The following is a 26738-nucleotide window of genomic DNA, read 5'->3' as shown; positions in this document are numbered from 1 at the left end:
GTTATCCATTACTCTCCGAATATGTTAGACCTATTCGTCATCGAGCTGAACTAAGCTCAACATCATTCCTCGCATGTTTTACACTTGTAATTCTTAAATGGAATCGTTAAGGTACATTGTGATGATAGTATTTAATCGTTAACATGTCTCATTGCTTATTATTTTTTTCGATGCAATTTTTTTCACGCGAAATTTGAAAGTCTAATTAGTCTGTTATTACTAATGTATTATAGATTACTTTAATCACGATTCAAACTTACTTTTTATGCTTTTCTGGTTTTAATTTTCTACTTTTATGTCCATTTTTACAAACATGTTGATTAACTTTGATACTTTTTATCTTTTTCTAGAATTGGAGAAAAAGATAAAAAAAAATTTAAGAAATAAAAATTAATTTACATTGGTAGAAATGGATATTAAAGCTAGAAGAAGAAAAAAAGTATGGGTGTATGGTATAAATAATCTATATTACATGTATACAATGTAATCTATATAAACTGTATATGTTTTACTTGTCATATATGTAAACAATAATGAATGGATTGAAGATTTAAATTTTATCAGAAATAGTAAAAATTATCTTTTTCTTTATTTTTTAATTTCTAATACTATATATTTTTATTTTATCGATATACTAAAGTCAAATATATTAACAATTTTATAATTTAATTATTTTTTCTATATTGTTATCTAATTTATAATAATTTACATTGTACCCTAGTAGCAATTTGCCGCAAGATTGCTGTAAATCTGGCATCTGATTTTAACAAATTCGACAGCAGAATTTAACGTTGTGATTTGCTCAAGTCTTGTGAAAGATTCTGAACGTCACTTCTGCTGAAAGAATCTTATGTTAGTCTATTGACAGACTGTTAGCAGACTATTTATAAACTGCATTTATAGGAAGAATCTGCTTTCAGATAGCTCAATTTTTGCAGCAAGCATCTACAAACAGTTTATTTGCATATATAGTTTGTTTGCATGATCTTGCATTATCTTGCAAGCAGACTATTATACTGACAGACTGCCAGCAGGGCTGTATTGGAAATAACTTGCATCTTACTCAATTCTGCTGCAAAACAAACTGTACTGAGAGAATTTGCTCTGCAGAAAATGCTACTAGGGTATTGTTTATGTAAAAAAATTTGTGTAAACCTAATAGAAATAATATACATATAAATGATTGATGTACAATTTGAAATTTATGGCATAGCCCTGATAAAAAGTAAGTTGAATCAAGAATAAAATTAACCTTGGAGTGGACGAATTTTTAAGTTCAAGTTGTTATTAAAATATCTTAAAATAACATTTGATAAGATTTTGTTTGCATTTAGAATAATAATAATCAGTTATTTTTATTACCTTGCAATTATAAGTAAGAAAAAGTAAAAAAAATCTTACTTTTATTTAGGAGCAAGTACGTACTTGAGATAATTTGAGACAAAGAAGTAAGAACATCAGGAAGGAGCATTTGGCGAGAATCTCATGGTTACGCTTGAAACGGAAGGAGCCATTTCTATAGTAACTTCAGTAAATGAGGATTTTTTGTTTCTAGATTACCGATTGCCTTTGCAATAGCCGTTTATAATTTTATTTACATATCCTACACCGCATATACTTATATTTCGTAAAGTTTGTAAATAATATTTTAACAAATCATTAGGATTATTATGAAAAAATGGTCAGTTGTGTGTGTAGCATTGTATATTAAATAATTATAAAATAAACAATTATAACATGTTTAAATTTTAAGTTTTGTATAGATTTTGGTTATATGAAAAACATAAAAAAGTTATACATACGAGTATCAATTACAAGAATGTGATATTAATGTATACTACTTATTAATGATAATTTTATAGACATTTAGTAATAAATCAATCATATTCTATTTTTATTTATTTATAATTTGTCATCAAGAACATGATCTGTCATTTGTCATCGTGAACTTTATTATTTTTAATTAAAAATGTATAATTAATTTTTGAAATTTTTATTATTTATATTTAGTTATATGTAAACATGAAATTTAGTAAATGGCGCGGGCGTAGCGCGCGCTTGTGTCGTTCTAGTATAATAGAATACGGAATCAGTACAAAATTACCTTTTCAAAAAAAAAGTAAAAAAAGCGCCTATGTGTGTTGCGCGCAACTTATTTTGAAATTGTGTAATTTAATAAAAATGATATACGTTTATTAAAAAAAAATGTGTGAAATCTTTTAAAATGCACCTATTATAAAGAGAATATACTTTTTCTACAAATTAAAGTAGTCGTTTGTAATTTTGTATTTGTAATTTCTTTGAAAAACATTCCTATTCTAACCCAACTGGTAGTATCTTTAATTTTTATACAAACCCACGTGGTACTATCTCTGTATTGTTATTGAAAAATCTTCGTATTTTAAAAATTCAAGTGATAGCATCTTTAATTCTCATTGAAAAATTTTATTCTAACACAAGTAGTATTTCCTTAAATATTGTGTAATTTAATTCAACCTAAATGCATTTTTCCAAAAAATCTTTTAAACAATCAAAGTACTATTTTTGTATTTCCATTGAAAAATCTTTCAATTTTAACCCAAGTGGTTGTATTTCATTTTAATAAGTTTCAATGGAATATTTAACATTTAATTTAAAAGATTAAAGAGGAAACGGTACAAAATGAGAAAATTTTATTAAAATAAAAAATTTTTGATGTACAAAAACATGGCGCTGCTAGATAGAAAAAGCAGAAAAGACATAAGAAAGAACGCAATAAATGTAACACTTGTAAGATATGCGTTATAAAAGAAATTTGCGAAATAAGTTTTAGTTTCTTTAGGTTTAATTACTTAACATTTAAGTAATTCTTATTGTAAATTAAACTTAAGATACCACTTGAATTTTATTTAAAAAAATAAAGATTCTGTTAAAATATAAATTATTTAGGTTAAATTAAATTACAAAATTTTAATATATTATTTATTTTCAATTAAATACCACTTGGTTTGAAAGATTTTCAATGACAATACAGAGATAGTAGCAATTAGGTTTTGTACAGAAATTATTCAATTCTTCTCATTGCTTTTCCTATCCAGCAGCGCCACGTTTTTGTACATCAAAAATTTTTTATTTTAATAAAATTTTCTCATTTTGTACCGTTTCCTCTTTAATCTTTTAAATTAAATGTTAAATATTCCATTGAAACTTATTAAAATGAAATACAACCACTTGGGTTAAAATTGAAAGATTTTTCAATGGAAATACAAAAATAGTACTTTGATTGTTTAAAAGATTTTTTGGAAAAATGCATTTAGGTTGAATTAAATTACACAATATTTAAGGAAATACTACTTGTGTTAGAATAAAATTTTTCAATGAGAATTAAAGATGCTATCACTTGAATTTTTAAAATACGAAGATTTTTCAATAACAATACAGAGATAGTACCACGTGGGTTTTGTATAAAAATTAAAGATACTACCAGTTGGGTTAGAATAGGAATGTTTTTCAAAGAAATTACAAATACAAAATTACAAACGACTACTTTAATTTGTAGAAAAAGTATATTCTCTTTATAATAGGTGCATTTTAAAAGATTTCACACATTTTTTTTAAATAAACGTATATCATTTTTATTAAATTACACAATTTCAAAATAAGTTGCGCGCAACACACATAGGCGCTTTTTTTACTTTTTTTTTGAAAAGGTAATTTTGTACTGATATCACGCGTTTTGTAGTTAAGCAATATGTAATTTCTTTTTTTTTTCTGTAATAAGACACGATTTACACTGTTACTTAGGTTTTAGCGAATCAAATACATACCAATTGGGTTAGAATAGGAAAATTTTTCAATGAAAATATAAAGTACGAAGTAGTACTACTTGGATTTTGTAAAATTAAATTAGCATAAAAAATTTTTTCTGTTAAAATACAAAAATAATATCACTTGGGTTTAGAAAAGAAATAAAGATAAAGTGCACGCACACGCATACTTGGTGCTTTTCTTTACCTTTTTTGAAAAGGTAATTTTATACTGATGTCATGCGTTTTGCAGTATCAAGCAATTTGTATTTTTTTGTAATAAAAGACATGATTTCAACTTGGCAAAATTGTAAGAAAAAAAATGGAATAAAATGTAATATTGTAATTCACAAAGGTATATTAAAGTTCAAGATATTACAACATGGGCTGGCATAGTAAGTTTTTCAATTAACACAGAGATAGTACCAGTTGCAGAAAAAAAAAGGTTTTTAGGTGCGCGCACATACACTTGGTGCCTTTTCTTACCTTTTTTTTTGAAACGGTAATTTTGTACTGATTATTCTTAACCGGGCGGAAAACGGATTAAAGGATTGTTCGCACCGGAATTGCCGTGACGGAATGGTCAGTTGCGTTAGGTGACAACTACTATTCAGGTTAAATGAAGGTGCATGACATGATTGATTGAATATAGCTAATATAATATAATAGCGAACGCCTCTCTGTGTCGAAAATATGTACTGGACAAGAAAATCTTGGCGACGATGACGTTTCTTAAATGTAAAAATTGAGATTTGGACTTTGCGTTGCGATATCTCCGTTCGTAGGGCACGGGGAGGAAAAATAAAAACCCTTTTTATATAAGTCGGGGCCAAACTATCGTTTGAGACTACTCAGAACTTGATCGGTTCAGCCGTTACTGAGATCTGATAATCTCGCATGCTTGGAACTCGCTGACTCGCGTAAAAGAGGGTCGGTTTGCGACTCGCTTCTCCTACACAGGCGCGAGTCGCGACCGCGCCTCTAGATATGCAAAAAGAATAAGTAATAAACTTATGAAACGCAAGATTTTCAGTTTTTTTTTTTCTCGAACAGCTTACACAGCTAATTCATAGTGACGACAAACGCGTCGAATTACGCTGTCGCGTCGTAGTAGTCTTAAGTTTGCGCTAGGTCAGGATTGCCCGATCGCGTATGTCAGCCGCGTATCATCGCGCGCTGAAAAGAATTATAGTTATATAACAGAGTACGACTGAAAAAGAGTTGTTAGCAATTGTATGGGCCGTGAAACATTTTAAGCCATATCTCTACGGAATAAAGTTCAAGATAATTACTAGGCAAAAAAAGGATAGACGTGACCGATATTTAGAAGTGTTTTAGAGCCATCTGATTAGTCTGTTTTATCCAAATTGGCTTTATTTAGAAATGGCATCTTTGACAAAATTATGTGTCATTTCACGCAATTTTTTGCTTCTAACGTCACGACTTCAATATAGCCGCGGCGAGTACTTAGGAACCTTAAAATTTGATAAATATTTTCTAACTTTATGCATATTATGTTATATACCCAAGTAGGAATAAAATACATTGAATCAGTATTGAATACTGACGAGATAGCGATTCTGCACCAAAAAATAAGATTCATATTTCAGTACTGGCCTTCTATTGGACCAACATTAAAAAATTAATGGTATTGTACATACTAGCCCATTAGGCTTGTTTTCTATTCCTGCACTAGACTGCACTGGAACGTTCCTTCTTACTTTCGCCAACTTTCAAACATCTATCTATTTCATTTTAAGTGTACACTACTTCAGAGAGTTTGGGAACAGAAAACAAACGAATTATGTAGATTAGTACAGAATAGTAGTATTGATTCAGCATATTACCGATAAGATTTTCAGTAACATATCATACAAAAATTGACAAAAGAAATATGTCGAATATTAATACTGAACCAGTACATTTTCCATAGATTTTTGTTATTTCATCCGTATTGAAATCGGCAAAAGTAATATGTCGAGCATCAGTATCAAAACTGTACATTGCCGTTAGATTTACAACACTGAACTTATACAAACGTTGGTTAAAGGAATATATCGAATATCAGTACTGAACCAGTACATTTCCAATAAATTTTTATTACATCCGTATTGAAATCAAAAAAAGTAATATGTCAATATCAAAATTGTATATTGCCGTTATATAATATTTACAAAAGTTGATAAAAAGAAAATGTCGGGAAAATAATGTGTAAACATTAAAATAATGTGTTAACATTTTTTCTTAATAATGTAATGTATTATAACATTTCTATATTATTTTAGAAGTTAGTACATCTAATTAATAGTAATAGATGTACTAACTATCTTTTACTAACTATCTATATGTAACTAATATTTGATACAAACTACCCACCGATTACAATAATAAAGAAATTATAATTTTATGAACTGATTGTTTCTTTCACATACATGTGTGCGCGCTCGCGTGTGTTTATGCAACTTTCAAAACTTTGCTTATTTCTAAAAATAGCTCTCAGTTTACAAAATGCTGCATATCACTACTCTAAATTATTGCTATCAATTAGATAATTCTTGCAATGTAGCGATGGTTAAGGTACGAATCTTTTGCGCCGATAATACGATATCGTAATTTCTTTCAAGAGTCTGTTTTATCTCCGTGTCCATTAACGAATCCATACCCAAGTCGGCCAAGGTATTATTGGGATTAATCGAATCAACATCTTTAATGCCTAAGATATTGGTAACGGTTGCAATGAGATTGGTCTTGTTGCCATTGTCGGATTTATATTTTTCACCTAATACCGAAGAAGCCAGCACCGGATGCGGTTGTTGAAGGAATATATCCATCGTTGCGAGACAACTCGATATTTGTTGCGGTATACTACCTCTCACCTTGGCATCGTTACCTCCCATCATTTCTGAAGAAGTAAAAATGTAAAAAAAGTTGTGTTATTTAAGATCAATAAATGTAGAACAACGTTATATAAAATGTGCATTAGGTATCGCTTCATTATTATTTTATAAATTATACTGTTTGAAAAAAAACATAAAATAAAGATGATTGAATTAACAAATGCAAAGAAAAGGCAAATTGGAAAAGTTTAAAAACGATTCATTCAAAAATTTGATTAAAAGAGAGAAGATACCTATTTTCTCAAACTATTTCATATATTAGTATATTACCCATGATTAAGCCAACGTCTCCGATGGCACCCCATTGGATGGCGAGACCAGGTAAGCCATTAGCCTGCCTCTCTTCTATCATTCTCTCCATAGCCGAGTTTGCGAAACCGTAGTTGGTTTGACCCATATTACCGCGACCGCTCGATAGAGACGAAAATACCACAAAATAATCTAGCGATAGGCAGAGCTTTCTCGATACCGCGTCTAAATTTCTTGTAACGTTGATTTTTGGTGATATAACCATTTTGAAATCGGCTTCTTCCAGGTTTTCGATGAGAGCGTCACGTAGGACGGCTGCCAAATTGAATATGCCGCCAACAGGAGCCAACTGGTTGCTTTCTTGGATCAAGCGTTCGGCACCGGATAATATCGTAACATTCTCCGTGAAAATAACAATTTTCACGCCGTTTTCGCGCCAGCGACGCACATGTAATGCTTGATAACCGGTGCGTATGCCTGAGCGCGATACGAGAACGATGAATTTGGCGCCGCGGCTGATCATCCAGTCGGCCAGTTCCAGACCGAATCCACCGAGACCGCCGATCAAGACGTATGATTTTTCTGGATTTAAGTAAGTACGCCGAATTGCGGCTATTGTCTTCGGCATTGGTACGCGCTCCTTCGGTTCCTCATCACGGATTTTCAGTAGCACTTTGCCAATGTGATTGCCCGTCGCCATAAATCTGAATCCCTGCTCAAGCTGTTGTTCTGAGAAGACAGTTGAGTCGAGCGGACGTACTGCGCCATTCTTGATTCCCTCCAAAACGAGTTTTACCAGTATTTTTTTTATCGCGCTTTCTTTTTCGTCAACATCTTCTCCGAATAATATATCCAACAAAACACCATGGAAAGATGTATTTTTCAAAAACATTGACATTCCTATACGGCTGTCATTCGACAAATCATACTTGCCGATTTCAATGAAACGGCCACCGTACGCGAGGCATCGAATGCCGGCTTGCAATTTTTCTTCTGCCAGTGAATTTAGTATGACGTCGACTCCACGTCCTTGGGTCTCGACGCGTATCAACTGTTCAAAACTCGTATCTCGAGAATTGCCGATGTGCCTGTCGTTCAATTGCGGGAAGACTTTTTTGAGATATTCTCTTTTTTCTGGCGTACCCACGGTAGTGAAGACATTACAACCAGCATGCAAAGCGATGGAAATCGCTGCTTGACCGACACCGCCTGTACCAGCATGGATTAATACGCTTTCGCCTGCTTCTAATCGACCCCGTATAAATAGAGCATAGTAACTAGTCGCGTAAGCAATCGGTATCGTTGCGGCTTGTTCCAAGGTCCACTTGTCGGGTACCTCCCAAAGAAAACTAATATCCGCTACCACAGTGGTGGCTAATCCTTTAGCTTCAACTATGCCCATCACGCGACGACCGTCGGCGTCTCTCCCGGAGAATTCGAATCCTAATACGGACTCTTTCGTAGCCATATTTCGTGGCAAGACGTCTGGTGATAGTTTGCCACTCGCCAACATGATGTCCCTATCATTCGTATAATTTATGTTATATCTTTTTTTCTAGATGAAGGTCCTCATTATCTAAATTTTCAATCAATTTTTAATGAATATTACGTTGAAACTTACCTGAAGTTTAATGAAGAATAATATACGTCGCAAAGTTTTTTATTAGGAAATTTTCGATAATAATTAAGTGGGCCTTCGATCCATTTCAAGCTGCTAAGGTCTCCTCTTCTCAACGTATTCGCATACACATGATGTATCTGTTTGAAAGTTACATCTAATTGTACGTGTCGATAACTGCCCCATTGTCCTCCTTTTAGCACGTTGGCCATTAATCCTTTGTTTAATTGTTCTACGTAAAACCGTACGGATAAGCCAAACTTGGGAGCTCTCGTGTCTTGGATGAAGACATAGCGCGCATTTGCACCACCTGTCTCGCGCCGTATGCAAGTCATGAGTCCGACTAAACCTATGAATAAAAAGACAAGATTTTGATCCGTTTAATTTGATTTTATTCCGATCTATCTATCTTACCAAGCGTTTCTTCGCCCTGGGATACAAGGAGCACTTCTTGACCCTCGCTATCAGATTTCTTCAATGCTGTTTTTACATCCTCCAGCCACGAGAGATTGTTCTCTGTGATTTGTATGACCATCGGTTCTTTCCTTTCTTCCCGTTTCTTTAGCAGCAAGTATGTTTTTCCTACCGGATCGGTTTGTTTTCCGGCCAACGTTAGATTAGTTTCCTTCAACGCGATCTTCAAATCCAGTTGTACAGCGGTCTCCTGCAGAAGAATGAAACCACCAGGTTTTAAACTAGCGACCAAATTTTTGAGAATCATATCAGACTGATTCGACAAAATATCCGCTGCTATGACGAGGTGCATATCCTGAGCGGGAGGTGCAGACTTCACGTCTCGCGTTACGACGTTTGCATTTACGTTCATTTGACGCAAACTCTCTATGTAATTGTCGGCAGAAACTGCGATTACTTGTAAATCAATCTGAAAAAATCAAATGATTTTATAGTAATTTTAAGTGTTGAAGAGGGATGTACTGCTCTTGACAAGAAGCAATTACAAATAGAAACAAATTATGAAGTCAATTGGAACATGCCTTATTTCATTTACAAGTTTATATGCATTTTAAAGCTGTGCATACAAATACAAGGAATAAGTAAACAGTATAATAAAATAAAATAATTTTTATAAATATACGCGTCATCATAATTAGCACAATCATAGATTTCTCATCTCTAATTATTTCTAGAGTTTTTGTTCATCTTTGATATTATATACACGAGGAGACACTAGGAATTTCGAATTAAAAATTATTTTATTTTGAATGACACAAAACAATTTATTAAAATCACTTACGATAGGCGAGCCTAGTTCACCATTAAAAATGTCAAATATAAGCGGCGCTAAAAGAGCTTCCGCAGCTCGTTCGCCCGCAATCTCCATGGTTTTCAGTTTCAACGCCATCGTGTTCTCACATATAATTTGCAAAAGAACGGTGAGTGCGTGTATTTTTCCTCTCTTTGGATCCTTTACTAGATTTTGCGAATTTTCATAGGGCACGAAAGTGTATTGTTCATATTTAGGATCGGCTTGAGTCTGCTGTCGTCGAGGTGCCAAAGAAGATTTTAATCCTCTGAGCTCGATACCACCCGATTTAACAATATCGATGTCCTTATAGTGATACACCGGTAAACCACCATTTTCTGGTAATTCTTCCACCAGTCGTTTATGAAGAATAGGATCGATCGCGGCGTATTGGAGACGCGTCGGTAAATACATTAGTCTATGGCTAGTGGACATTATGCTGAACTGAAGCATAGTGTCTATGTACGGAATCCATTGATTGAACCAGCACAATTGACCAGCAACGCCGTAGTTATCGCAAGATTTGATTCCTTGAAAGATATCGCGATACTCGTACCCGCGCAACCTCAATTCCTTATAAATGTCTTTGGCGTTCAATGGCAAAATCTCGTTGTCGGTAGGCGGTATTGGTGGTGGCGGCAGCTTCAGTTGATCTTTCTCGATAGCCTTGGACGCGTGGACATTTCCACTGACGACGATTGTACCGGCTTCACAGATTTCAAAGTCGCCCGTTCCCTCGAAGATGGTTATCGAGAATTTCACCATTCCCTCTTTTGGCATAACAGTTGCTCGCTGAAAGCGCACGTTCTCGAATACCACCGGCAATCTTTCAAAATCGGTGCCACGCAGTTTCGCCAAAGTTTTCCATACTAACAGAATATAGCCAGTGGCTGGGAAAAGGACTCGTCCGTCTATCTGATGTCCAGCTAGATACGCGTCCGTTTCTTTCGATAGATCTATCTTGACGATACACTCTCCCGAGTGGCTCGATATCTGATTGAAAGAAGCCACATCCCACGCGGTGGAATGATCCCACTTGACTAGAGGCCCGATCATTGGTGTTCCTCGACCGACCGGAAAACTTATCGACGGGTATAATTTGAAAATATTAGGTTGGGCACCAGCATTATACAGTTTACCCACATTAGACAGCAAAAAGACTAGGTTGTTCGAATGATCCCGTTTATGAAGGCTGACATTTGTCACCGTTGGTGGTAACGATCTGCGCAAAATTGCCTGTAGCAAACAATGTGGTGCAATTTCGATTGTTATCGCGTTCTCTGGAATACGCGCGATCGCTTCGTGGAAGAGCACAGGAGAGAGTAAATTATTTACGTGATACGCAGACGAGCTAGATTGCGCGAGCGGACTGCTCCATGCAGACTCCGGTATGGAACTGGAAATCCATCTGGCTGATCTTTGCTTTGGATTCGGGATGATTTTGTCGAGCGAAGCGCGTAGCTTAGGCCCGGCCGAGGCGATGTATTGGCTGTGGAAGGCGTAGCCGGAACTTTTCACCATCTTTACGAAGATATCTTTGCTCTTGAGCGTTTCTGCAAATTTTTGCATAGACTCAGGCGGACCGGAAATAGTGATCGAGTCCGCAGCGTTGTGACAAGCTGGAACGATATCGGGTGGGCACATTTTTCTGATCTCCTCCCAACTCAAACCAACTGCCGCCATAACGCCCGGTTCCAACTTGGAGTCCATAATCGCCTTGCCTCTAGAGTAAGCCGCTAAGACAGTTTGCTCTAATGTAAACGCACCGTCAGCATAAGCACAACCCAATTCTCCAATGGAGTGTCCGATTATACCGTCCGGCGATATACCTATCGACGTTAAAATATCCACGAAAGCGACCTGCATAGACGTGATAGTCACGAAAGAATTTAGTACATTCTCGAACGTCTCGTCCGTGGCGTTCGTGATGATATTCATGAGGTCGATGCCATGGGGTGCCAACGCGTCCGCGCATCGTCGCAAACTACGTTGAAAAATTTCAATGCTAAACAATTGATGGCCCATGCCCGCCCATTGCGTGCCCATACCAGAAAATACAAACCAAATTGGACGTCTCTCTTGAGAGCTCGTTATTTCAGTCATTTCACGTGTACCATCGATACTAAGTATCTCGTATCCGCGAATCTCATGGCCGGAAATATTATTATTATGAATCATTCTTAACAATGAGAGAAACTCATCGTCATTATGATGCTCTTTTGCTTTATCCAGTAAGGCGTGCACCGCTTCCTTTGTTCGACCCGATACAGCAACCAATTTCGGCAACGATTCGGCGATGTTCAATAGCAGTGATGGTTTTGGTTTTGGATTGCTGCGGAGAATGATGTGTGCGTTTGTGCCACCGGAGCCAAATGAATTAATACCTATGAGACCACCGTTCCACGGTGTGGCCTTGTCGACTACTCGAATGCGTCCCTCTTTCAAGGCTGGAATATCTGGATTTGGTGTCTTAAAGTGCAAATTGCCGGGTATCACGCCTGCTTCCATCGCGATTAGTACTTTGGCGATAGAGCATAATCCACTGGCCGGTTCCGAGTGACCCATATTGGATTTGACTGAGCCAATTAGCAAGGGAGTTTTCCGGTCTTTGCAGAACAGTTTCTCGATAGCAGATACCTCCACTTTGTCTCCTACTTTTGTACCGGTACCGTGAGCCTCCACGTAACTCACGTCCACGGGATTAATTCCTGCTTCGGTATAAATGTCACGCATCAATTGATTCTGCATTTCATCATTGGGATACGTAATACCCTGAGATTTATAGCCGTCGGTATTTGTTTTTGTTCGAATTATCGTCGCGTACACTCGACGTGCATCTTTTGCTTTCTGCAAATACATCGCCACAACCGCCTCAGCCCTCACGTAACCGTTAGCTGAAACGTCGAACGTTTTGCATTTGCCATCCTGAGACAGCATGTTTAATTTTAATCCTTGTAAAGAATAGTTGGGTTTTAGCACGAGATTCAGTCCACCTACGATTGCAGCATCGCATTCGCCAGCTCGTATTGCTTTTACAGCATTATGTGTAGCGTATAATGATGAAGAACAAGCGGTATCTAACGAGTAACTTGGTCCGGTAAAATCAAATGAATATGAGACTCTGTTGGCAAACATCGATCTGGAACTGCCGAGCAGATTGTATCCTGCAAGCAAGTGCAAATGTCTCGATTTATTTTCAGCAAATTGTGTCATTTTTCTAACGCCGTAACATATTTATGATAAATATTAAAATATAAACAATTATTTACACGTACACTCAGAGAAAAATTATGTTTGAATTGTATTTAAAAAATTGTTTCTTTAACTAAATTTTTTAAAGTTAAAATAAAAGTATCTTTAAGGAAAATAAAAGTTTATTTGATTTCAAGAAGTGATATCATTGATTTTTTGTACAGTAAATATGTGAATTATTTGTTTAATTTATTTGTTTTATTTAAACAAATTAGTTTTTAATTCCAAGAAAATACTGACAGAAATGTAAGAAATAACTTAATTGTGATTATTTTAATATATTTCTTTCATTAAAAAAAAATTTGCATTTCATAACCAAACTATTTCTTTAAATTTAATAAAAAAAAAATAATCAAGAAATTTCTTCAAGTCAAAGAAATTTTTCTTTAATCGTATTGCAATGCTATACTTTTCTTCAACCATAACAAATTTTTTTGATTCAAACAAATCTTTTTCGAAGAAACTTTTCTGGGTGTGAAATGATGCATCTGTATCATCACAATTACTTTCTTATTTTTAAAAAATTTCTAGATATTTAGAATCCATAAATGTTATAATTTTTTTAATTTTCTTACGTTTAAATGAAACTTGAACAAATACTTTGCTTCGCGGCAGATAAAAAAAAATTAAAGTAATTGACTGAGAAAATATTTGGTACCATTTTTCATAATGTACAAACCATTTATGGTCTCTGCATCTCGCATCCAGAATTCATCCGATTCCGAGGAAGAGATACCAACAAAAACGCCGGTACGCGATCCTCTCACGGTCGTGGGATTGATGCCGGCGTCAATTATCGCTTCATACGTGGCTTCTAACAATAAACGAAGCTGAGGATCCGTTACATGTGCCTGCTTGGGATGTATTCCAAAAAAAGCTGCGTCAAAGCTGCTGAGGTCCTTGATTTTTGCAAATCTGGCTGGTAGCCCATGTAGGCCCCTTGGCCAACGGCGCTCGTCATCCGTCACCATATCTATTTCGCTCATTAAATTTTTTTTGAATTCGTCGATATTAGCTGATTCAGGCAGACGACCTGGAAAAAGTGTTTATTTGATTGATACGTTACGCTCCTATAGAGATTCGGCAAGTCGTGCCATAATCAACAATTACCTGATATTCCCGTAATGACAATATCATTATTGACATATGGTAGCGGTACTTCATTCCCGATCGCGGATTCCCGCGTCATAGGACCGTTGACACTTTCAAACTGAGCAGACATCTTGACTGTAAAAAACTTGTATTAATCTTCTTTCACTCTAAATCTGCAAAAATAGAACCAATTTGATTTTTTTTACGTTTCTCAACACATCTATCCAGCAGGACCGCCGTTAGACGTAAGTGCGCCCGCGTGCGAGTTTAATTTTGCCGTCCCTTGTTTCGTTTGACTCGTGACTAAATTTTTTCAAAATAAAATTTTCTGTGACTACTTACATGAAATAGGTTTTATATGTTGAAAAGTTAATAAAACACAAAATAAATTAATTAATATAGATTTATTATGTATTTCAATTCAAATAAATTGAACTTTTCTGGCTTTTAATTTTGCAAAATCTGCAACTATTTGTTTTATTTCTAAATTATCTAATATTTCATGTTCTATAGCAACAATAGATTGATTGCTTAATCTATATTGGTACATTTCTTGTATTATATTAAAGAAAAATACAGTTTTGTGTGAAATATTAGCAGCATCATTTACTACTAAATTTAAACTATGGGCTGAGCAGGGAACAAAAAAGCACGATTATTAATATCCAAAAGATTTTTCTGTAGTTTATTGTGTTTTCCACGCATGTTTGATCTGTTGCCATAATGTTGTCCACGCATGTTTTGGATATTAAGGTTTAATTCTAAAAATAAATTTTGTACAAAAGTCGACAAATTTTCGTCAGTATTATTTATAATTGGACAAAATTCTATGAAATTTTCATTAATTTCTATCTCTTTCTTTGTGTTATTTATATAAACATATCTAATAATTATAGTGATTTGTTCAATATGACTAACATCCGGCGTGCAGTCTAATATAATGGAAAAATATTTTGATTCCCTGACTTTATTTAATATATTATTTTTGATCAAAGTACCAAGTAAATCAATTATTTGGTTTTGAATATCATCGCCTAGATAGTAAGCTATGCGATTTTATCTTTTTTTGATTTTGACAAGTCAATTCTGCAAATATGTTCTCGCATAACTGTATTAAATGATGCCATCATTTCTATTGCCTTGAGAACATTACCATTATTATGCTCATATAATGTTTTCGATGTACCTCGAAAAGCTAGACATTGACGTGACAAAAACTTTATAACGGCAATAATTCTTTCTATAACGTCAGACCAATGTTTTTTTTCTGATTCTATTAGTCTCAGTTGCATTTGGTTTACGGTTGTTTTAATTGTTAACATATTGTTCAAATCCATGATTTAATATTTTTAATATGAGCAACACTTGTCTCGTGTCTTTTTAATGTTAAAGACAAATGTGACCAATCCGAAAAGCCATTCAGATCAGATAGACTACTTGCAGTTTTTCCGAAAATTTTACAGCAAAAACAATACACAGTATTCTTAGAAATTGAGTAGACAAGCCATTCTCTATTAGTTTTTTCTCTATTAGAAAGTCGTCGATAATAATAATTATTCGAAAATTTTCTTCCGTCATCATTAACCGGAAAATTGTGATTGTGTGCCTGTACAGGTCCACGTTTCACTAAAATAGTGGCAAAATCATTGTTAATATTTTCAGGCCACAATCCAGGGTCCTCAGATACAAAAATATTACAGCTACTGGTCGACAACGATTGTTCTGTATCTAAATCTTCTTCAACAATTTCTTTTAAATCCGAATCACTTTCAGAAGTATGACGAACTCTTGTTACTGTAGAATTCTCCTCAGATATTTCCTTTGGTTCGAAATCTGATGTACTTGTTGACGGCACGTCAATTTTTTGATCTTCTGCAATTTCTGGTTTGTTTAAAAATTTGACCCTGACAATTTTTCTTGCTCTACCTCTTTTTGTCTTTTTTTCTGTCGAAATTGGGCACCGGAAGGTTTTTTCCTTTTTTGTGATTTCTGATATAGTCATTAGAAATATTAGAACACAATTTCATTGAAATTTAATTTTGGTCAGTTAATATTGACCCGAATACTAAAAATTCAGCAAAATGTTGTACATAATATTCTAATAAAGCTTCACCAATAATAAATAAAAATTATTTTATTGAATGAGACATGTTTTCTCTGTACTCCTAAATTTTGATACCTTATTTGTATAGTATAGAAAAATATTTTTGTGATGTAGTTTTTTTAACTTCAGCAATTAATAAATTTTAATCTTATCTGTCAGATAATTTTACAGTTATGCGGCGAATAGACGAGCGGACAGATAATAGAAAAGAAGCATAGAGACACTTGAAAATTGTATAGTAATTTTGTTTGTGTTTTATCGTTTTATAGTATTTATGACATAATTGATTTTGATAAATCTTTTAGATTTTGATAAATCTTTAGAATAAAGAAACGCATGCTCAACTTAACACTTCATAAAAAGAAAAACATTTATTAGGTACATACCATTATTTTTCCAGGTGAATTATTTGTAGATAGCACAATGAAGGCTTCTTTTAAATCACTTTAATAAAAACACTTAACTATAAAAGAATTAATGTTTTATTCTCAGTTTTATTTAACCTCTGTAGAAAAGAACTTAACGTCACAAGCAGCGAAAGACTGAGCTCTCGAACGCGCTCAGTTCGCGGTTTAGATAGTGGTTTTTCGGCGAAATCAAAAAAGATCGCGGTCCTTCGCGCATCAAAGGGCGGCCGATGCGACGCTTTGGCAAAAAATGTCTGCGAAATTAAGATAATCTGTGAAATTATCTCAATTCCGCGGCGACAACTCGCAATTCGTCACGTCAACCTTTACTAATGCCGCTTCAAAGCCGCCGACTGCGCACATGTGCCTATCGGCGATCTCTTTATCAGCCCTACACTTCTGACTGATCATACGAGAAATGAAAGAAATGTTGGGAATTATAAATACAAAAAAAATCGACTACTGTACGGGGAATCCTAACAATTGCTTACGCGGCAGATAAGAAACAATGGTTTGCTTGCGGCGCGCGGAGGCACGGGCAGGGCGCTCCCTACTCGTGCCGCCCTCGTGCAGTGCACGCTTTGCACGTCCGCTTACGGCGGTCCTGCTATCCAGTCAACAAAATGTCAGTAATTTGCCTATTAATTGCTGCAATTTTGCCGGACTTAAAACACAGCTTTAACGAAATTTCTTTAGTTTTTCAGGATTAGGGGGAGATAGCACAAGGTGAAGATGCGTACAAGCATCAAATTAATAATTAAATTAATTAGCAATTTAATTTTGTGCTTTACATTCGGATTCTTCTTTAAAACTGTATTTTAAGTCCGGCGAAATTGTGGCAGGCAGTTTGCGAGAATCTTGTAAATGTTTATAAAATTCACTTAAAAAATTATTGAGCCCTAAGAACTGCTTTCAACCGGTATGCCGTATTCAATATTTTTATTTGTTATGTTATAGCCTCAGTAGCTATATGCATTTCCGCTTAGCAACAATCACGCCACAAGTGCCTGTTGCTTCGGAAATGCAAGCTGACACAATTCGCGGAAATGGTTTAAGCTGAATTCAGCAATAACCATATTGTAACACGACGCGTACGTAAACGCAGCGATAAATACCGCAGAATGGAATGATACGAAGGGTAAATGGTATCGCCAAAAGATTACGAGAGGTCGGAAAACATCCGGAAAAATACACCCAATGAAAAATCGTGGATAATAGACTTTATTTTTTTGAGATCGAAATCCGTGATCTCGGAAATAGTAGAAGATCTCGACCGTTGGTATTACCGAAGGAATATCGTAACAAAGCGTTAAGAGAATTCCACGATGTACCGCAGGCAGGACACCTCGGCGTTGAGAAGACGTATCAACGAGTCACGGTTCAATACTTTTGGCCGAACTTATTCCGTGACGTAACCAAGGTGCGAACGTATGATCTATAGGATTGTTTTTTATTCCTGCACTAAACTGCACTGGAACGTTCCTTCTTACTTGCACTAACTTTCAAATATATATCTATTTCATTTTAAGTGCACGCTAATTCAGGGAATTCAGAAACAGAAAACAAACGGTTTGTCAACGCGTCAAAGTACAACAGGCAAGTTCAGCCGGCTTAATGGGTCATAGAATCGCGGACGGACCGTGGACCGTGATAGCTGCGGATATCATTGGACCATTACAGCAAAGTAAGGCGGATTTTTAGTATATGTTAGTTATCTAGGATCTGTTTACGAAATGGATAGAATGTAAAGCATTGCGTTCTGCGACGGGGCCGAAGATCCGCGAAGCATTAGAGGATCTCGTTATTTCGCGTTGGGGAAACCCACAATTCATACTGACCGATAACGGTATCGAATTTGTAAACCGGTATTGAATTAGTAAAACTTAAGACATTTTGCGAAGACTGTAGAAACGTAACAAATACGTTTCTTAAACTATGATTTCAAAAATGTTTCTATTTAAACGTTTTTTAAAGATTTTTTACGGTTATGAAACTATGAATACCTTCAAAAAACGTATTTAAAACCAATATAATATTATGTAAAAAAATTATATAATTTTATTTAAAAAATGGCGATGATCTTCAAATAACCATAAAAAATAGTTTTTTCAAAAATTATAATAAAATTTACTTAAAAAATTATTGAGCCTTAAGAACTGCTTTCGACCGGTAATGCCGTATTCAATATTTCCCCAGATAGCACAGTTACATTTTGAGAATATTCTATGAATATTCTTCGAAAACTTTGGAATATTCTTAGGTAATACTTTTAAGAGACAACAAACATTCTAAAAATATTCATAGCATGTTCACTTGAGACTGTTTTTCTGATTTTAAGAAGGTTTATAGAATGTTCTACCAAATAATCATAGAATATTCGTAGAATATAATAGGAATATTAGGTAAATATTATAAAGTGCACATATACAGGATGTTTCATTTTAATCAATTCATACAAAATATCATAGAAATTTGTTACAAAAAATTCCCAAAATACACAAATGCACAAAAGAATACAAGAAATTATATAATTGTGTATAATTATATAATACATTGTATATTAGAAAACTATTCTATTTATTTAGGTTTAAATTGCATATCCTGTTTATCTTTCTAAAGAAATAGAATAAATAGTTTAGATAAAATTAAGAATAGTTTTTTAATTTTACAGTTAAATACCTCTTACACATTAACTATATTAAATAGTAATCCTTATTTTAATTAATATAACATTTTTATATATAGACATATACATGCATATATGTATATAAAACTCTAATATATATTTGAATGACCCCATACAGCACAGAAAATTCCAGTAACATTGCAGCAACGTTGCAATGTTGCAGTTTGCAATGCAATATTACGGAAACATTGCAGAAACATAAATTAACAATATGCCTGCAACATCACATGGTATATGCCAGTAATATTCCGGAAACATTGCAATATCATAATTTTTTAATAAAGTAGTGATAATAAAGAGCCAAAGCAGAATATTCGCGTATAATAATATATTAATTTAACTCATCCATAATTATTCATCCGCATTTAGCAAATTAAGGTCGGGCGACGTTACTAAATTTTCCGCTGAATCTCTACATTCCTTAAGAGTACAACCGTCCATATATCGACTCATCCAAGTCAGGCTTTCAAAGTTGACTGCAAATCGACTTTGCATAGACGTCTGCAGACATCCTTCAAATGTTGATTCTAAGACATCTAGAAAAAGACATGCGGTCCCGTGGTGCTGTGTGCATCATAGTATTGTTAAGAAACATAAATATTTATATCAATAGATGAAATAGGTCCATATATGAAGAAACCTCGATCTACCCAATGAACAAACAATATTTTTTAATTGTTTTTTTAATAACAATTTTTTTCTATTTAATTTAATTATATTGATATATATTGATATATATTTTCTAATTGCATTTTATTTAAACAAATAACAGAAAAGTTATTCCAGATGCTATTCTGCATTTGTAAAATTAGTAAAAAAAAACTATAATTTTAATTTGTTTATATAAATATTGTGCTTTAGTTATACATATTTTATTTTTTCGATAACGTATATTGACCTGATCTACCAGTTATATACACATAAAGTGTTCACAGATCATTATGAGGAATCAGTTCGCAGCGATCTCGGAGGTCAAGCAACGTTCACCGGAATCGCGACTTGGATGGGTGACCGCTTGTAAATTTCAGAAAAAATATTCCCAAGATTTTTTTTGCGAAAAATGTTTTTTTAAATGTTACACAAATATTGTTTTGTTTATTGGAATTATGTGATGTAATAATATTTATGTAAATATTTTGGAAAAATGGGATGTTTCAATGCAATATTTTAAAAAGCGGACATCTTAATGTTTCTGCAATCTTCCAGCAATGTTGCAGCAATGTTTCGCAATCAAAATGCAATATTACAATGTTTCAATGAAATCATTCTGCAATGTTCTTGCAATTTCTCTGTGCTGTATGGGACGCACAAATACAAATCCTATTTCTTAGTTAGATACAAAGGGATTTGTCTTGTTTAACGAAACAATATTTTTTAATTAAATAATTAAAAATTATATAAAAAAAATATGAAAAATAAAATTTAAAAATAAAAAAATTTATTTTTAAATTAAGTTACGACGTTAAGTATGTGGCACCATATTCCTTAAACTTTATTCTACAACGTAGTGCATACTACAACATATACAAGCTCATAGAACTGTAAGCCGCGACTATAAGTCTCATTTTTACAATTATAGTTTTCAGACTTAAAACGCGTATTACAACCTTACGACCTTATATTACGTTATTGTAGAATAGGCTTCAAAGTTATACAAACACAAATGATATTTCTTATTCAGGTATACAACTTCATCGTGTATAATAAAAACTTTTTTAACCTTGTATAATAAAAATGCTTTCTAATTGAATTAAATGCTTATGGCTGTTTTCCAATAAAATATGTAAAACTGTTTTTCACAGATGACAAGATATAACACACTGTCAAAGAATTATGACACAATATGTGACACTGTTTGACACTATAAAAAGTTACATGTAAATTATGTCAGTGTCATCAAAAATATTTTCAAAAATCTTTACAAAATATTCAATGTTTCATATAAATGACAATTATGTTCATTTATAATATGAACATAATTTGAGTTGTATAATGAAAGAGAAGATTATTGTTCAATCTTTACTGTATCATAAATTAAGTCTACAGCTTTATGTTTCAACAAAAACTTATATAATAGAAACAATGTAACGTGTGACCTAACTGGAAAACAGCTCATACAAGAAAAATATTAAAAATTAAATTTAAAAAATTTATCGGTGTCGCAATTTGTATCTGGAGGTTGCTTTGAATTACAACATTACAACTAAATAGTCAGCCTTGCCTTTTTTAAATGTCTTTCCTTTGCTTTGACTAGCCACATTTTAATTACTTTTTCAATCTCTGCAAGTGAGGTTGTATGTGCTTTTTGTACTGCAGCTATACATTTAACAGCACGTTATTAATAAAGATTTATAATATAGTAATTTATAATACGAATGTATACATACTTAAAATTGTGGATGTAACACAAAGTATTGAAAAATTTTTTTTTCCTTTAAAGCCAACCCAACTGTACGTCTGAGCAATATTATCCGAAAATAATTTTTGGAGAATTCTCCTAGTCATATTTTTGTATGACAATCCCCCTATTTTGAGCAATTCTGTAATCTATAAGAAATACTAATGTTTAATTGAAATCTACACATAAAATGACATGAAAATGTTTCTACTTACAAATTGATTTGCGTGCTCTTTGTTTTTCAAATATTCTTCCAATTCATGCATGTCTGCTTCCGCTTTTAAAGGAAATACAAATTTATTCAAAATTGTATTATCTGGTTTCATCGACAATTGATTATCATCTTTAGCATTAATATTTCCCATCAAAGTATTAATATCTTGCGACATTTGTAGAATTCGAAAATTTATCAAATTTAATTGTCGTAAAACTTGCTGTTGGAAATCCAAATCTGAAAAGTTATTTAACAGAGGAATAAGAAGTGAAATGACAAAGATTTTCTAACACACAATTTTTTTATAGACAACAGAAGAATGCACTACTTTTCATTTTATCTCTATAATTTAAGTAATTTAATATATAAAGTTGAAAATGTTGCTTTACAAAGTTACGCATTATTATTATAGTTAGTTTTTGTTATAATAACGATTCTTGCAAAAAAGCATTACTTGTATTGTTTTCATTACTTGTTTTGTAATGCTGAAGTAAATATTCGATTTTAAAAAATTACATTACATTATTAATCAAAAATTCGAAAATGTAATAATAAAGCTGCAAACTGTATAAAACCAACTTTTTTTACAAAACTTATAATTAAATCTAATAATTTTTTTATTCTTTGTAATAACTCCTTTATTTTTTAACATTTATATCTTTATACTTAAAAAGTTAGATTATAGTTAATAAGTTCCAATTTTATTGAAAATCTGTATTAAATATTACTTTTACAAATAATGCGTTATTTCCTAAACTTGCATTAATATATTTTATCCATTTTTTTCTTATTGTTTAATATATCTTACCATTAATATTCTTATTTATATTATTTTGCTTGTTTTTATTCTCTTGAAGTATCTTTTCTTCTCGCTTTTCTATTACTGCATGTGTTTTCTGAATGTCAACTAAAATATAAATATATAATAAAATTATGTGTGTATGTGTGTGTGTAAACATATTAAAAGAAGTGATAATTTAATTAAAAGATTTTACCGGAATCATCCATATAGGAGCAATGAGCAACTGGTTCTTCATTTAAACGTGAGAGTTTACTTTTTGCTGAATCTATTGTAATATAAAAAGTAGTTAATTAAATATTTTGTTGTAATATTTTATTTGAATTTATTTTAAGTTTAATTTTTTCTAGTTTTCATATATAAATATAAAATAAAATTTAAGTAGACACTAAAAATAATACAATACTTGGAATAACTTTTTCTTTTTACTGCAATTTACTTATATGTTTTTATAGATATTGGTCTCTTTTTATTATTTTTTATTATTTTCTTCCTGTAAATAACTTTATTTTGCATTTGTGCATTTTTTTGTATTTCCTTGTTTATTAAAGATAATTGTGTGCTTAACTGTTTATCTGTCTTGTCAATATCTAGAATTTTTGGAAATTTATTAAATGAAATTAATATACAAACGAAATCTCAATATGATCGGGAAGTACGTCAACATATTTAAATAACGTGAGTGGCTATACCGATGGAAAGCAATTCTTACTGCTCAATGATTTTCTAGGTAAAGTTATAAATATTTACAGAATTCTTCAAACTGCGCGCTGTATATTTGCGGGACGTAAAAAACAACTTTTAAGAAGAACCTAAAAGAACTCAGAATGTATAGGTATAATATCATTAAATTTAAATGCTAATCAATTTAATAATTTGGATGCTTACACGCATCGCTACTCCCCTTATTTCGAAAACTGTAAAAAATTTATTGCAAATATAGGGCCGAAGTAATATTTTCCACAATAAATTTCTGTACAGTTTTTGAGATAAAAGGAGTTTGTAGAAATGCGTGTAAGCATCAAAATTATTAAATTGATTAGTAATTTATTTTAGTGATATTTCATTCTGGGTTTTTCTTACAAGCTATTTTAAGTCTAGTATATATACAGCGCGCAATTTGAAGAATCTTATAAATGTTAATAAATTCACTTAAAAAAATATTGAGTACTAAGAACTACTCTCGACCAGTATAATCATTCTCGTCATTTAAATGTGAAATATTTATATCCTCATTGTGTATAAGTATTAAAAATATCACCACAATTTGCTTTTAAAAATTACAGATTACCTTTTTTTTTTGGTGGTTCTGGTAGTTTTAAATTCGATGTTATTTCATCTTCGAGCGAACTATTAAATGGTGAATCATCCTCATCGCCAAAATGTCTTTTCCTCTTACGGTTTCTTTTTGCAAATTCATAATTAGATGTTAAATCAGATGTTTCTTCTGCTAATGCAGCTTTTTCTTTTGCTTTGTGTAAAGTGTCTGAATAATAAACATATGTATAATCATATGAAAATTTATTATAAATAGAGAAAACATTTTATTTAACAAATGCAAAAATATTCACCATAAGTATGTCCATTGCCAAGTTCCCTGATTTTATGGAGCGTCCAAGTATTTAGCATAGGTTTTTCGCAATTATTAATGCAATTTGCCAATTTTGAACCAATAAATGGTGGCCAATAACAAGTTTCACCATGTATCCACGATGTTGGAACAGCCTCTACTGATTCTTCTTTGATGAAATGCACTACTGTCCAACTCATTATACAGTGTGCACAATCACTAATGTACGTATTGTACAATTAAACAGAATGCTTCGATGAATTTGTAATAAATTCTAATGAACAATTTGATAAAATGATTACTTATGGATTACGAAATATTTTTGGAACAATAATTATAATTAATAATTAATAATATGATAAAAGATACATAAGTTAGGAAAAAAATTTGTTAATATTTTATAATTATTAATTCACAGCGGATAAAATTGTATAATAAATTTATAATTTATATCATTAGTTATACGACTAAGAGAAAAAGTTTATAATGTATGAAGAAGTGGAAGTACAACAAATGCATGTTCTTTAGTAGGAAAAATAACAAATTTTCTTAAAATATCACTAACAAGCCATGTTGACAACTCACCCAATGTGTCTACTAAATATATATCTAAAAGAGACGACTTACATGGCTCTATAAAATAATTACTAACATTTAAAAATTTCTTACCAATTACGTATAAAACATCTTGTTTTACAAAATTATGAATGATAATGATACTGCGATCACGTAAATAACAACAGTTATTGCCAACTTCTGTAGTTAAAGAAATATTGCCTATTGTACATTTTTTATATTGGACACAAAAATTGTTTGTTAGTAACGGACCTGCATAATGTTCATTTATTAATGATATTTTTTCTAAATTGATAGGTTTGTTAAATGGCAAGTTTCCAGCTTCGCACAAACGATTAATAATCTGGGCCAAAGGAGCATCAGGTTTTCTCACTAATCTTTTCAAATGCTGTAGATAATTTTCAAATGGAAAAGCACTGTAGGAATCTAAATTGCCAAAAATTCTGCAATCATCAACAACATGGATTAGACCATGGACATTATGCGAAATGTACTCCATTCCGTAAATAGTTATAAACTTTTTAACAAAATAAATTAATAATGATTGAACATAATTTAAATAATTAGGATAAAGTTCAATAGCACTTAAAAATCTAATGGCAACATGCAAGCACAAGAAATGTAAATATTTTTCGTCCGATATTGAATTTTTTAAGACGATAGGCCCACAATATAACAAAAAGAATCTAAATTCTGTTGCTTTCCAATGTTTAGCTTCTTCAATTGGACGAGTTTTTCTCACACATTCAGATGGGACGTATGGTTTTATAAAAGTAAGATATTCTGAAATATTATCTACGAAACTTTTTGATACTTTATTCGAAGCTTTTCCAAAAAGCCATAAGTTAACGATAAGCTTTTTCATAACACCCAAGTAAATTAGATGCATAGATTCAAGTGGAAAATTTTTAATCATGTCAAGACAAGGAATATTTTCTAATTTTGATGTTCCTGTATGATGTTGAGCTTGTAGCTTATTACGAAAATTTTGATCAGTTCTGTTTTTTGAATTAATATTGGGAAAACAAACTCTACCTTTAATATATCTTCCTTTTTGCATGCATTTTGTACATGAAAAGAAACCAGTATGAGCTTTAGTATATGTAATAAAACATTTGGCTGGAGCGTCACAAATAAAACCTTTAATAACAAATGGTAAAGTGTGTTCCTGAAAAATAAATCCATTTTGTGTTAACAATATTGCTTCTTTTATAAAATCTTGTAAAAAGTCATTTGCATTAGAAGGTTTTTCATAGCCATGATATATTCCAACAACAGAAACACTTGAATAACCAAAAATAGAGCATAATATTGGATAAATTTGACTACTTGAACTTTTACTTAAGGGCAGACCATCTATATTAATTAATAAATCTATATTGTTAAGTGGCTTATTTATAAAATGAATAAGTTTGTTTACTGCTTGTTTTATTCCTAAATGTGAATACACTCCCGACTCTATAGGTTTATACAGATTAGTTCGAGGAGTAGAAAGTAGTGTTCTAGGATCAGTAGGTAAAGTTGAATGACCTCCTGATGAATTTAAAATTTTTAATAAACCTTTTAGTGCACTATGACTTATGTTGTTTGTAACTGCCCATAAACGTAATTGTTCTATAAATTTATTTTTGATGTCGTTATCAGTGCTATATAAGGAATTTAAGTTTTTCGTTGAATTATTATAAGACATATTTGGTGAGTTGTCATAATCGCTTCCGCTGTCATAATTATCAATATTATTATCTACAGAATTATTTGAAAAATTTGAGTTTTCCATTGAATTATTAGAAGATGTGTTTGATGAGTTGTCATAGTCATTTCTGCTAT

General features: G+C 32.5%; 3 protein-coding genes across 5 annotated transcripts; all 3 read right to left on the bottom strand.

Moving 5' to 3' along the window:
• Nucleotides 1-6012: 6012 nt before the first annotated feature.
• On the bottom strand, nucleotides 6013-17092 carry LOC105205264 (fatty acid synthase). Of its 3 annotated transcripts, XM_039453214.1 has the most exons (9): nucleotides 16993-17077; nucleotides 16648-16922; nucleotides 14176-14292; nucleotides 13745-14098; nucleotides 9805-12977; nucleotides 8964-9432; nucleotides 8553-8898; nucleotides 6953-8451; nucleotides 6013-6687 (listed from the first exon to the last, which is right to left on the bottom strand). In XM_039453214.1, the coding sequence occupies exons 3-9, from the start codon at nucleotides 14285-14287 to the stop codon at nucleotides 6326-6328; spliced, it is 6315 nt and encodes a 2104-aa protein (XP_039309148.1). In that variant the 5' UTR covers nucleotides 14288-14292; nucleotides 16648-16922; nucleotides 16993-17077; the 3' UTR covers nucleotides 6013-6325. The 3 variants fall into 3 exon arrangements, with proteins under 3 accessions (XP_039309148.1, XP_039309147.1, XP_039309146.1); XM_039453213.1 differs by having other exon boundaries at nucleotides 14176-14330; nucleotides 16648-17092; XM_039453212.1 differs by having other exon boundaries at nucleotides 16648-17092.
• A 4363-nt stretch (nucleotides 17093-21455) lies between these two features.
• On the bottom strand, nucleotides 21456-22194 carry LOC120358503. Its single transcript, XM_039452923.1, has 3 exons — nucleotides 21968-22194; nucleotides 21742-21901; nucleotides 21456-21670 (listed from the first exon to the last, which is right to left on the bottom strand). The coding sequence occupies exons 1-3, from the start codon at nucleotides 22139-22141 to the stop codon at nucleotides 21558-21560; spliced, it is 447 nt and encodes a 148-aa protein (XP_039308857.1). The 5' UTR covers nucleotides 22142-22194; the 3' UTR covers nucleotides 21456-21557.
• A 1006-nt stretch (nucleotides 22195-23200) lies between these two features.
• LOC120358460 lies at nucleotides 23201-24730 on the bottom strand. The gene is made up of 3 exons (XM_039452800.1): nucleotides 24337-24730; nucleotides 24057-24251; nucleotides 23201-23355 (listed from the first exon to the last, which is right to left on the bottom strand). Exons 1-3 carry the CDS (start codon nucleotides 24533-24535, stop codon nucleotides 23201-23203), a joined length of 549 nt encoding a protein of 182 aa, XP_039308734.1. The 5' UTR covers nucleotides 24536-24730.
• Nucleotides 24731-26738: the final 2008 nt, after the last annotated feature.

Source organism: Solenopsis invicta, chromosome 8, assembly GCF_016802725.1.
Source record: "Solenopsis invicta isolate M01_SB chromosome 8, UNIL_Sinv_3.0, whole genome shotgun sequence".
Classification (NCBI taxonomy): domain Eukaryota; kingdom Metazoa; phylum Arthropoda; class Insecta; order Hymenoptera; family Formicidae; genus Solenopsis; species Solenopsis invicta.
Note: the sequence above shows the minus strand (reverse complement) of the source record. Positions and strands in the feature narration are given on the sequence as shown.